Raw genomic sequence first — 12,774 nt, 5'->3', positions numbered from 1 at the left:
TGTAGGCTGCCACTTTGTCTGGATGATAGTGTCCTTTGCCTTACAGGAACTTTTCAGTTTCATGAGGTTCCATTTATTAACTGTTGATCTTAGTGCCTACACTTTTGGTGTTCCATTCAAGAACTCTTCTCCTGGGCCAATGAATGCAAGGCTATCCTCCCCTTTCTTTTCTATCAGTTCAGGTCTTTGTTCTACTTGGACTTAAGTTTTTTGTTTTTGTTTTTGTTTTTGTTTTCTTGGTTTTGGTTTTCTGAGACAGGGTTTCTCTGTGTAGCCAAGTGCTGGGATTAAAGGCGTGCGCCACCACTGCCCAGCTGGTGCAGGGTGATAAGTATGGATCTATCTGCATGCTTCTACATGCAGACACCAGTTTGACCATTACTTCTGCTGAAGATGCTGCTGTCTTTTTTCCAGGGTGTATTTCTAGCTTCTTTATTCATAGCTCTGCGGATTTATGTGGGGCCTTCACTTTGATTCCACTGATTTTTTTTAGTGCCAATTCCACACTGTTTTGCTCTGTAGTATCACTTGATATCAGGAAGGGTGAGACCTCCAGCAGTTCTTTTATTGTTCAGGATTGTTTCAGTTATCCTGGTGTTTTTATTTTTCCACATGAAGTTGAGATCCTTTCAAGATCTGTAAAGAATTGTATGGGGTTTTGGTAGGGATTGTATTGATTTTGTAGAATGCTCTTGGTAGGATGATCAGTTTTTACTAAGCTAATTCTACAGTGTGAGAACAGGACTGAGGATGGGAATGAGAGTTGATGGAATCATGTGACAAATCCCAGGAATCAGACTCAAGAGATCAGCATCAGAGTGCAGTTCTGAATTTACTGCCCAGTGCATAAGCTAATACACAGTGTAACAATCCCAAGCCCCTTAATCTTCAGCCCATTGTAATCTGCCACACCATCACCATGCTCCAATGAAAACCCTGCCTGATAAGGTAAGTCAGAAGGAGTGTGTGAGTACTTTTCGGACTTCCATGAAGATTGGGGGTGGAGACAGCTGCCGCTCTGGCCTGTCTTTTTTTGCTGTCCCACTGGTGTTTCTGGAGCTATCTTAGATCTAATGTCGAGATTAGACTCCAAGGAATCACGGGAGCCTGTGGCACCTCACTGTCCATCCTACTTTTTCCTTCACAAGGGTGACTTCTACATCCCTCACAGGTTTCCCTTCTGTTTTTATTTGAATGCTAAAGATATCCAAGAGGAGCAACTTGGAGCTAAACTGTTGAGCCTTGATATTTCGAGGGACAGCAAATGTTGTATTTATTCCTTAACATAGACTCGTTAAGTTGCCCACTGGCTGACAATAGAAGCAAAGTATATTGGTCACCACCTGTCCTCATGAGCCTTGACCCAGTTGGAGAAGTCCCTGGTAACTACTTGAATCAGTAGTATGAAATCCTCTAGACATATATATTCTGTTAGACAAAACCCACCATCTCTGGGAGCATGTTGGATGACTCATTACATCAAAGTACTAGGGTAGAGTTGATGGGGACTTGATTCTCTCCCATTGCTGGATTGTTATTGTCCATGTCAGGCAACTGGGAATCCCAACTAACATAAAGAAAATGGGCAGATTCCTAATGGCAACCCACAAGAGTGGCTGGGTATGTACCCCAGAATTAGCTCTTATGATAGCACACACCAGTAGAAAAGGGTAGATGTTCCTGCCTCTGCTCCTTCTGGAGACATCCTCTGTATCTAGTTTACAAGAGTCTTGTGGCCTGCCCAGGTCACTGGTGTGGTTGGCTAGGGGTGTCCTCCCCACTGATGTCGACTGTCCCATTGGTGTAGGGACTAGCAGTCATCTCTCTTTTTTCTCCTTTGAGTCACTCAGTGAGAGGTTCTCTAAGGCAGTCCTCAGTGGCACTATATCAGATTCATCTGGACCATTAGTGGTGTAGAGCTTGATGGATCTCTTAGGAACCCAAATCGACTTATCTGCTCTTTCCAAAAAAACAGACAAGCCCTCTCCCCATGGTTATTAGAGGGACTGGACTCTTTCAGATGTTTTTTTATAGGGTTTCTCAAATAGACCAAGGACAAAGGAATTATTCTTGGCAGCATAGCCCCCTCCCAGTGTTCACTTTTTTATTTACCTATTTATTTATTTACACTCCATATATTCCTCCCAATGTTTATATGCTATGGTGAGACCCTATTTGTCAAAATTTTTAAAATGTATAGTAAGTAATTCTTCTATTAATTTATCCTGGGGCCAAGTCTCCCATATCCCGCTCTTTAACTGTTTTTTTGAGAGAGGAGTGGACCTGCTCAATGATAGCTTGGCTTTGAGGATTATGGGGAATTCCAGTCTAGTGAGAGAAACCTAGGTCCTCGCAACTAACATATGCTGGCCCATTATCAGTTTTTAGGGCATAAGGGACACCCACAACCAGCATAGCCTTTCTCATAGTTGCAATCACCATCTTGGGTTTTTTTTTTGGGTTGTTCTATAGCAAAAACTTAAGAGAAGGTATCTAGGCAAGACATGAACATATTTTAAGTGCCCAAACTTAGGGATGTGGGTGACATCCATTTGCCATAATGAGTTACCAAAGGAAGAAGCAGGCCACAGGCTAGGCAAGTAGGTACTAAATGTTTGTATGAGGCTGGGGTATGATTAGGGGAAAGTCTATGTAACAAGTGGGCAGAATTATGGAAGCATGAGTGGAGGGATCACGCTTGTTCTACAGCGGATGACAAAAAGGCAGAATCTAGCCGATCCACTTCTTGGACAAAATGACCAGCAAGTCACCTCACTGGACTGAACTGTTGAAGTATTGTTTAAATATTTTTGGAGGAAGGTTATTAGGGCATAAATGACACAATCAACCATTCTTAGAGACATCTGTGAAGCCAGAGGCAGCCTGTGGGACGGGCCTCTCAGAAATAAAGCAACTATTGGACATACTCATCATAGACAAGATGGGAAAATTATTTTTAGGGAATTGATTATCTAACTTCCCATGATAGCTAGCAAGGGATATCTGAGCTACAGGGTGAGAGGTAAATGTCCTGAGAGCAGATCCTGAGTAAAGGACATCACAGTTAGGCTTGGAAAGTGACACAGAAGTGTTAGGTTTGCAGAACCCGAAGGGCTGTAGAAATATGCTATCCACAAAAGGGGTAGCGGTGGCTGCTTAAGAGTAAGCCAAGCGAATCCAATATCGTATTTCGTCAGGGGGCTGGAGGAGCACTCTGGTCCATGTGGGGATCCCATGTCGGGAAGACACTTCTAAAAATGTGTCAAGTTGGTGAAGGAGAGCATCAGCAAAATACACAGCTCCCTGGGACCCTCCGCCAACAGCACTAGTTTTATCTTGGAGACAGTCCAGGGTCTTGCTGTGGTGTTCTACTCCTAGGGGCTCAACCCAGTCTGGCTCAATGATGACCAATAATAATGGCCCATCATATTTTAGGAATTTGGTTCTCCTTTATTGGTAGGGCTGGAGGTTGCCCTGCTGGAAGTTCTAAAGGTTGCTGTCCCTAGTGCTTTTAGATTGACAATCCTTGGCCTAATGGGAGAACCCTATAAGGGCAAACGGAAGGGCATCTTTTCTCTTTCTTTCCCTGCACTTTATTCAGGCATTGCCTGGAAAAATGTTTTCAATCTCCACAGCTCCAACAAATATCTTTTCTTTTCTTATGTTCCTCCTTTACTTTTAGGTGCAGAGCTAAGATGGCTACTAGGCTTGGTGAATTTCTAGAGCTATTACCTATGTCTCCGGCCGTGTTGACCCAGTCTTCTATTTTCCCACTTCAGACAGGGGCAATAGCCTTACGACCCTCAGTAGTAACCCTCCCAGACAAACTTAGCTAAAGCTTCCATGGCCACATGATGATTTATGTGAAGGCCAACAGCCTTGTGAACTCGATACACAAAACCTGAAAAATGTTCATTGGGCTTTTGTTTCAGGCTTCTGGATGGTACTGCACCTTCATTAACTTTCCTGATGGTCTGCATGGCACACAGGCCAACATGGTCAAAGTAATTTGATGGTCCCTGCATTTTAACAGTGGGAGAGCTATAACTACCCTCTCCTTACAAAGCTTCAGGTGGGATGGCCACTTGTCTAGCTAAGCTACCCTGTCTGAGAATCTCAGCCTCGTCATAAAACCCTACCTTCTGTTATAGAAACTGACCCCCAATAATATAGATCTCATAATAGTCTTCCAGTCCTGTAGGGTATTCAGAGCTGTGGCCATGGATTCAAACATCTGCTCCTCAAAGCAGGATTGTAGCCCATTTTTAGCAACTGCCTTCCTATATTTTTGCAGTACCTCCATAAAGTAAGTTTTCCAGATTCCACTTTCTACAGGAAGATGGAAGATTACTGTGAACACTAATAGAGGTACCACTCCTGAAGGATTTAGCTTAGCTTCATGAAGAGGAAACACTGGAGAGTAGTCCTGAATGCTCATTCGACATCCTTCTCTTCCCCAGGGATTGGAGGCAAGTGGCAGAACTGGCCAAGCCGTTGTTTCATGTGTACTGGTCTTCAATGTATTCCTATTAGTTGCATGCTGAGGGTCTGGCGGTGGTGATCCACCTGCCCTCCACTTTCATTTTCGAGATTTATCAGATGAGGGTAAAACAGAGTGGTGCCTTTATCTACAGGGTTGACAAGATCTGCTGGCTCAGCAGTCTGTTTATCTATGGAGGCAGCTGTGCCCTCTAAGGTTTTCTTGGGTGCTGTTGGGGAGTCTCCCCTGGAACTTGTCAATAAAGCAGACAGAGGCTGCAGGTTTAGTGTAGAACCATGAAGGCAGCGCAAGATGGACTCGACTTTTGGGAAGAAGTACGGAGGCAGCTCTTCTTCCAACTCCTTCGTCCATGCCAGCGCCGCTCCCCTTGCCCAGGTAGGCTCATACCAAATGCTGTCAGCTAACATCCATGGACATAAGTCCATAGCTTTCTCGGAAAAGGTATGGAATTTCTTTTCAGGACATCTCAGCCAAGATCCCTTTCAAGCCCTTCACATTGACTATGCTTCCTCTGAGAGTTAGTATTGCCCATTTTGCTTGGAGAGATCTGCTCACCCATTCTTTGTTGCACAGGACATTTGGGGGTCGTTGTTCAGGCACCAGATGTCCAAACCAGATCGAAGATGGAGGCTGAGAGGCGACAGAGTCACATGATGAATCACAGGAATCACACTCCCGAGACCAGAATCAGGGTGCAGATCTGAGTTTATTGCCCAGTGAATAAGCTCATATACAGTGTTTGAGGCAATCCCAAGCCTCTAAATTCTTGGCCAATAGTTTCTTGCCACACTGTCATCATGCCCCAATTAAAGTCCTGCCTGATGAGGTAACTCAGAAGAGGTGGGTTGGGGAGGAGGGAACATGGTCACCTGTTAGGACTTCCTTGAAGATGGGGCAAGCAGCCACCACCCTGGTCTCAGTTCCCTTTTTCTGTCTCACTGGTGTTCCTGGAGCCATCTTAACTCTAATGCATGTACAGCAGACCAGGACTCTTTGAGGAACTGCAGGAGTCTGTCATGCCTTGCTCTTCATCCCACTTTACGAGGTTGACCTCTACATTCTCCACACTATGGATTTGTGAGCATGGGAGATCTTTCATCGTCTGATATCTTATTCTATTTCTTTCTTCAAAGTCTTGAAGTTTTGCCATACAAGTCTTTCACTTGTTTGGTTAGAGTTCTGCCAAAACATCTTATATAAATTTGAGGTTATTATGAAAAGTGTCATTTCCTGATTTCTTTTTGAGTCTATTTGTCATTTGTACCTAGGAGGACTACTACTTTTGGTGAGTTAATTTTCTATCCAGCTACTTTGCTGAAGGTGTTTATTAGATGTCGGAGCTTTCTGGTGGAATTTTTAGTGTAACTTAAGTATACTATCTTATCATTTGCAAATAAAGATACTTTGACTTCTTCCTTTCCAATTTGGATACCCTGGTCTCCTTCAGTTGTCTTATTGCTTTAGCTAAGACTTCAAACACTATATTGCGTAGTTATGGAGAGAGTGGACAAGCTTGTCTTATTTCTAATTTTAGTTGAAATGCTTTGGGTTTCTTTACATTCAATTTGATGTTGACTATAGGTTTCCTGTAACCTGACATTATTATGTTTAAGTATGTCCCTTGTATCTCTACTTTGTATCTCTAATCTCTACAAGACTCTTATCATGAAAGGGTGTTGGTTTGTCAAACCTTTTTAGCATCTAATGAGATGATCATGTGTGGCTTTTTTTCTTTCAGTTTGTTTATATGGTAAATTTCATTGACTGATTTTTATATGTTGAACCATCCTTGTATCCTTGTTTTGTGATTTGATTATTATGTGCCAAGGAGAGTTTATTTTCTTGTCCAATCTATTTGTTTTTATGTATGCTTCTTATACCTTATAGGCATCTCCTTCTTTAGGTAAGAAAATCTTTTTTATGATTTTGTTGAAAATATTTTCTGGGCCTTTTAGGTAGAATTCTTTTCCTTCCTGTAGTCCTATTATTCTTATGTTTTGTCTTTTCTTAGTGTCCCAAATTTGGGGGTGGGGGTCAGGACCTTTTTTTGGTTTAACATTTTCTTTGACTGATATATTAATTTTCTCTATTATATCTTCAATGTTTAATATTCTCTCTTCATCTCTCATATTTTGTTGGTGACATTTGCCTCTGTAGTTTTTGTTCAAATTCTTAAAATTTTCATTTCCAGAATTCCCTCAGTTTTAGTTTTATTTGTTGTTTCTATTTCCATTTTCAACTCATACAGTTTTATTTCTTTCTTTCCACTGTTTGTATGTCATGGATTTATTAATTTTCTCTTTGAGGACCTCTATCTTCTCCTCCAACCTTTCTTCCCCGAAATCACTCCAGTAAAATCAGCCTCCAATGCCAGTGTTCACCACTTGACCAGTCCAGGGAAACATATAAGCTAATGAAAGACTTCCTCTTCTCCAAATCTAAAGCTCCAGTTTCATCCCTATCTCTGCAACAGAGCACCTGCTGCAGCCTTCTTTCTAATGTCCCCACTCCTGCCCACATCTATTGTGGTTCCACAGATCTTCCCTTCCTACCCACCTTCTCCCAACTTGTTGGTTTATACCAGCCCCCACCTTCAGTAGGCACTCCCTGCTAACCTAGACCATTCCTGCCAGGAAGGCAGATAGGTGCCTGTATATCTTCCTGTTTCCTTTTGTTCCTTTGATCCCCAGTATCCCCAGCAGACCCTCTGGGGTGACCTCTCTTCACTGTCTCCCTGTTTCCAAGGGGATGAAATAAACATTCTTCTTCTCTTTCCTATGAACCCTTTCAAACCCCTAGCCTAGGGGTCCTTTTCATACCCCTTTCATGACCCTTCTTCTCTTTCCTATGAACCCTTTCATACCCCTAGCCTATAGGTCCTAAATGTTAGCTCCCAATAACTAGAATGTCTTTTCTTAGGAACCTCCAGTGGCTAAAATTGTCAGATCCAAAGAAAATGTCCTAGTGGACAACATAGAACTATCACACTATCTGAAAATCCAGAGAGGAAACAGAAACCAAGGAACAAACCACCCGCCCAACAAAGACAAATCCAAGAATCATTACCTAGATTTATAATCATCCCAGTCCCAGATGCCTAGATGCCAGCATAAAAACACAGTCAACAATAGCCTGGGCAGTATATCTCCATTGTAGCCAAGCTATCCTACAACAGCAGGCCCTGAGTATTCCACCATAGCTGAGACACAAGAAAAAGATCATTATTTACCTATTGTAGGAGGGACTTGTGTTTGTGTGTGCGTGCATACATGGGTGCAGGCATTGGGGCAGATATTGGTACAGTCATAGTGATGAAAACTAAATCTCCTTTCATTTCCTCGGTAGGGACAGAGATGTCACCTGCACAAAACTGTTAGGTAGAAAAAGCTAGAGTCAGGGCTAAGAGATCTCCACCCTCCTGAATGCAGACAAGAAAATTTTGGGATGGTGTCTTACTTTACTACCGTGGTGCTACATACATGATTAAATTCTAAAGGAATATAAGTGATTCCATTCATATATAAGTGCTGGCGAGTTCTAAGAAAGTTCTATGGATTGCTCTAACATCACTTTCTATTTTTGACCTTGAACACTACTGCATTTCTGAAAGTATTAACACTTACAGAAATAGGAGTTCCTCAGACACTGTTCATCATGTGTCTTGACATTTTTTTGTTTCATTCCAGTATTTTTTGGGAGATCAGGATGGAAATGGGAGGTTGGTTTGAGACAGGGTTTCTTTGTGCAGTCCTGGCTGACCTGGAACTTGCTCTGAAGACCAGGCTAGCCTTGAACTCACAGAGATCCTTGTTCCTTTGCCTCCCAAGTGCTGGAATCAAAGGTGTGTGCCAGGATCTGCTTATTTTATTTCTTTGGAATCAGGGAGAAAATGAAGAAAGGTCACCCCAGAAGGTACAGCACTGGGGATGAGACTCAGAGTTTGGATCTAGTATAACAGAGGAGAGGAGATGTGAAGGGCACACAACACGTACTTTAATAATTCTTTGCTTCTTCCTATGCATTCTGTAATTATTTTAAGACCAGAAGGTTTTTAAAGACCACTTTGCATACGGTATCTTACTAGAGTGTCATGAAAATGCTTGCAAATTGATTAGTATGATTGTTGATATTTTATAGGAGAAGAAAACAAAGATCAAAGGACAAATTCTGCTGCAAAACAGAATACAGCTAAAGTCTGTCAAGGCCAGAACTAAAGTTAGACCTTTATAAGTACTGATGTGCTTATGTAATTATAAAGATAAAAAGAGTTAAGAAACTGTTTGCAGAAGTATGGATGTGGTTTAGATCACATAAGTTCAAAGCAAAAGGAAACCCAAGCCCCTATCCTGCCATAGCTTACGGTAGATATGAAGGTGGTAGATCTTGGTGATGGTTTTATCATGGTTCTTTTCATTGATGTCTGCTTTGTAAGTTCCTGCATCTTCCATCCTCAGGTCTCTAATGATCAGGTCATAGTTCTGACCTGTGACTTCTATTCGTCCTTTATACATTTTCTGGGTTACAATAACTTCAGTTCTGTTGACTCCTGGTTTTACAAAAGCAACAGATGATCGAGAAGTCCAGGCAATGTCAGTAATTTTCTGTGGTTCTTGAATATTTAAGGGGAAAGTAACTGACTCCCCAAGAATCCCATTCACCACCGAGTCTGCATCTCTTCCCGCTGCTTCAGACCCTGAGGATATAAATAGAAAACAGTAACCATCAAAATGTTGAACTGTCTTGTGTTCCTTATCCTGTTGAGTTTTACTGAGGAATCTCCTCTCACACTGCTTATCCTCTCTCTTGGGATTTTTTTCTTTCATTCTAGGTAGATTTCTGGGGGAAATGGGGTTGGGGGTGGGGTTGGCTTGAGACAGGGTTTCTTTGTGTAGTCCTGGCTCTCCCAGAACTTGCTTTGAAGACCAGGCTAGCCTTGAACTCACAGAGATCCTTCTGCCTTTGCCTCCCAAGTGCTGGGATCAAAGGTGTGTGTCACCACCACCTGGCCTACTTCTTAATGTGCAATGACAACCAAAATTTAGTAGAAAACCTGCCATGTTCTCTAAAACAAAACTGTTCCTGAATAAATACATGTGTTTTTATTCATAAATTAGTGAACTTAGCCTATTTTGTAAGTAGCTTCAAGAAAGTCTATATAACAGTAGTAAACTTAGTCAATAAATGGTTAAACACCAATTGTGTGCCAAATACTCTGTGTAGGCTGTAAAGATAGATGTGATCGGAAAAGATCCCCAAACTCATCAACTTAGGGGATAATTTCACCAGAGCCTGGAAGAATTTTTGACTTTATCTTCCAAGGATAAAAGCAAAAATATAACATATTTCTTTGAAAACCACAGGAAAACCAAAACCAATCCCCCCAAATGTAGTGTCCCAATACTTCATCAGCCCATATATGCAAACACTTATCCCAAGTTCTTCCACTCCTGGCCACATAACAGGAAAAGGAACACACTTGATATCGTGGACCTAGTGAAGGTTAATGGTCTTTGTTCCTTGAATGCCTTCTAGCCACCGGAGTTTAGGCATCTAGATAAACATGTTTTAATATAGCAAATCCCTCACTGAGATTCTTTAATGATCAATAGTGTTTGAGATTGTTGTGGATGATACATGAAGTGTTCAACAAAGGATATGACTGGGAAATTGAGCAGTGAGAAAGGGTGGTAATCACAATTAACCAGCTGGGCTATTTTGATGTGAACTAGCTATGTGCAAGCCCCAAAGGTCAAGTCATGTTTGCCACATAAATGGGTCCATGTTAACCCTAAAGTTTGTACAGAGGGCCCATTGAGAATGCAAGTCCCTAAAATAAAAGGATTTATTAACCCAGTGTTGCTTTCCATTATGTCTGCCTTTCCCCTCAGCTCAGGAGCTACAGCAGGATCCCAGGACTGCTAAGGTGAACCTCTGTCCTTTCAGGTCAGTGGAAGCTTTGCCCTCACGTGGAACACGCCGGGGATTTAGTTGGAATGGGCAAGCCAAGTCAACATGTTTTAGGGCATTACACATGGGGTGGGGGAAATTAGGGACTATCAATAGTACTAACTTAATACTATGTTAGCTATGTTAGGACTACATGTCAGATGCTATGTTAGGACCACAGGGATAACAGGATACCATGACAACACTGAGGAGCCTATGGGACACAAAAGGTGCTATGATGAGTAGCAAGTGGAAGGGCAACAAGAAGAAAACACAGAGAACATAAACCTGTGCTAATGTTGTCCCTGGCAGCCATAGTTTGCAGAAATCCCCAGCACCAATTGCCACCCTATAAATTATCCTACTGGGTTGATAGAGTTCACAAAGAGCACTTGCAATATCTTAGCTTGTGCCTCAGGTATAGCACACAGAGAGGCTAAGCTCAAAGGATCCTGAACTTGGTTTTCTGGTGCTATGTGCCTTCCAAATACTTAATAGCTTTTGAACACTTGGGCCCCAAGTTACTGTTTTGCACTGGTTCCTTCAAATTTTATAGCCAACCCCTGTCTCAGATCTCCTCCACATCTTAAGGCTTTTTTGAATTCAGGTCCTATGGCTTACTGGACATTCTATTCTTGGGGTTTAACTTAGGTGGGAGATGCATCAATTACATGACATCCAACTGTGGCTATATTGTGTCACTAACTTCTCAAATGTGGAAGCCATTTGCTAAGGCTGAGAGCTTCTCTGTATGGGAGCAGTTGTGCAACCACAAGTGGTCGAATGTGGTCGAAGTTTCACAGTTATGACTGCAGCAAAGTCATTCAGGAAATGCTGGACTCTCAAAAAGCCCTCGGACAGGGTGGGTAAGAGTAGGCAAGGATGCTGCAGGGGAAGTGTTGCACGTAGCTCTTCAAACTGCTGATATTGTTGCAAGAACCCTGACCTCTCTGAGAAAAAGCAGAACTTGATGTGTGAACTGCATTTGTCTGCTATGTTTAAAGGCTTGAAAGTCCTCCTAGGGAGGTAGCTGTGAGACTGGGCATCTACATACACATGGAGAAAGCTCAAAAGAGTTATAAAACCTTTATCAGTCCATGCTAGCTTTCCAGTGGCCCCATCAACTCCTCGAGCAGCAAATGATGCAACATGAGCAGAGGTGCTTTGTTAACTGGCAAAGTGTAATTAATGTGAATCATTCCTGGTGTTGATCATGACCAACTGGTATGTGTATTTTAAATATTGTATGGCCCTTCCGTATGACCAGTGATCAGTGATGCTGAGGCCATGTTGGACCCACTTATAGCCTATCTATGGGATAATTCAAATAAAGCTCAGCTAGATGCTTCTAAGTCCTCTCCTTAGTGGATTTAAATCTCCTCTTAAAAGCACTTTGGTTTTGAAAGAAATAATCTCTCTGTCAAGCAACTCCAATATTTATTTTTCTACATGCTCTAAAGACTCAAATGTTATATTATCACTGGAGGGAACATTAGCAAAATCCAATTTTGGAGCGAGCTTGTGGCATAAAGATATCTTGAAAGAGGTCTAAGATATGCATGTCATGCATGAGGCCCCAAGTTTGAACCTCAGGGGAATTAATTCCAAGTTAGGGAAATAAGACACATGTATAAAACTTTCCTTTGCAATATAAAATGAGAAATGAGAAATCCTTGGATTCTGAATTCAAATTTTACAAGCTTTGATGTCAATTGAATCTAGATTGTCATTATGAGGGAACAGCGTATGTGTATGTGTTATGAGAGAAAGAGAGAGTGAAAGAGATGGGGAGAGAGGGGGAAGACAGAGACAGAGAAAGAACTAGAAATATAAATTAGGCTAGGATTTGGTGCAGTCTTAAATTTGAGTTATCCTATATGTGGAGGGATCTACTAAAGTTTTATGGATTACGATTAAAATGATGTGTTAGGGTAATCTTAATATAGAAATGCTGTATAGTAAGAAAAAGAAGCTTTGGTAATAGAGAAAACAGATATGCCATAAAGAAACAAGAGAGAACTTAATGATGCTAATGTTGTTATCCGGGTATAAACCAAGCAGGATATGATAGGAATGGCAAGGAAAGGCTGAGTTTGAGAGATAGTGCAAGGAGGGGCAATGAGGAAATGGGCACCTAGTAACCTTCACTTGTCTTGCTATTTGATTTTAGCTTCTGCTCTGTATCAGTGGAAAATTCATAATATAAAACAGATAGGCAGGAAAGCTGTCAAACGGAAGAGATGAGGTTAGTGTTAGAAGTGTCGAATCTGAGATGACATTGGTCCACCTATGTAAGCAGTTGGAAGGAAGCCTTCTTCCTTCCAAGG

The 12,774-nt window shown here is 41.8% G+C and overlaps 1 protein-coding gene across 2 annotated transcripts in view; it reads right to left on the bottom strand.

The window, feature by feature from the left end:
- Positions 1–12,774, bottom strand: part of LOC116103577 (SLAM family member 5-like) — a 204,889-nt gene that overhangs the window by 181,721 nt on the left and 10,394 nt on the right. For both annotated transcript variants that reach the window (XM_031389760.1, XM_031389751.1), the window contains exon 3: positions 8,862–9,194. In XM_031389760.1, the coding sequence (XP_031245620.1) occupies positions 8,862–9,194 (333 nt within the window). The remainder of the gene's footprint in view (positions 1–8,861; positions 9,195–12,774) is intronic.

The sequence above is a fragment of the Mastomys coucha genome, unplaced genomic scaffold (assembly GCF_008632895.1).
Source record: "Mastomys coucha isolate ucsf_1 unplaced genomic scaffold, UCSF_Mcou_1 pScaffold1, whole genome shotgun sequence".
In the NCBI taxonomy this organism is placed as follows: Eukaryota; Metazoa; Chordata; class Mammalia; order Rodentia; family Muridae; genus Mastomys; species Mastomys coucha.
This window is presented reverse-complemented; position numbering and strand designations above follow the sequence as displayed.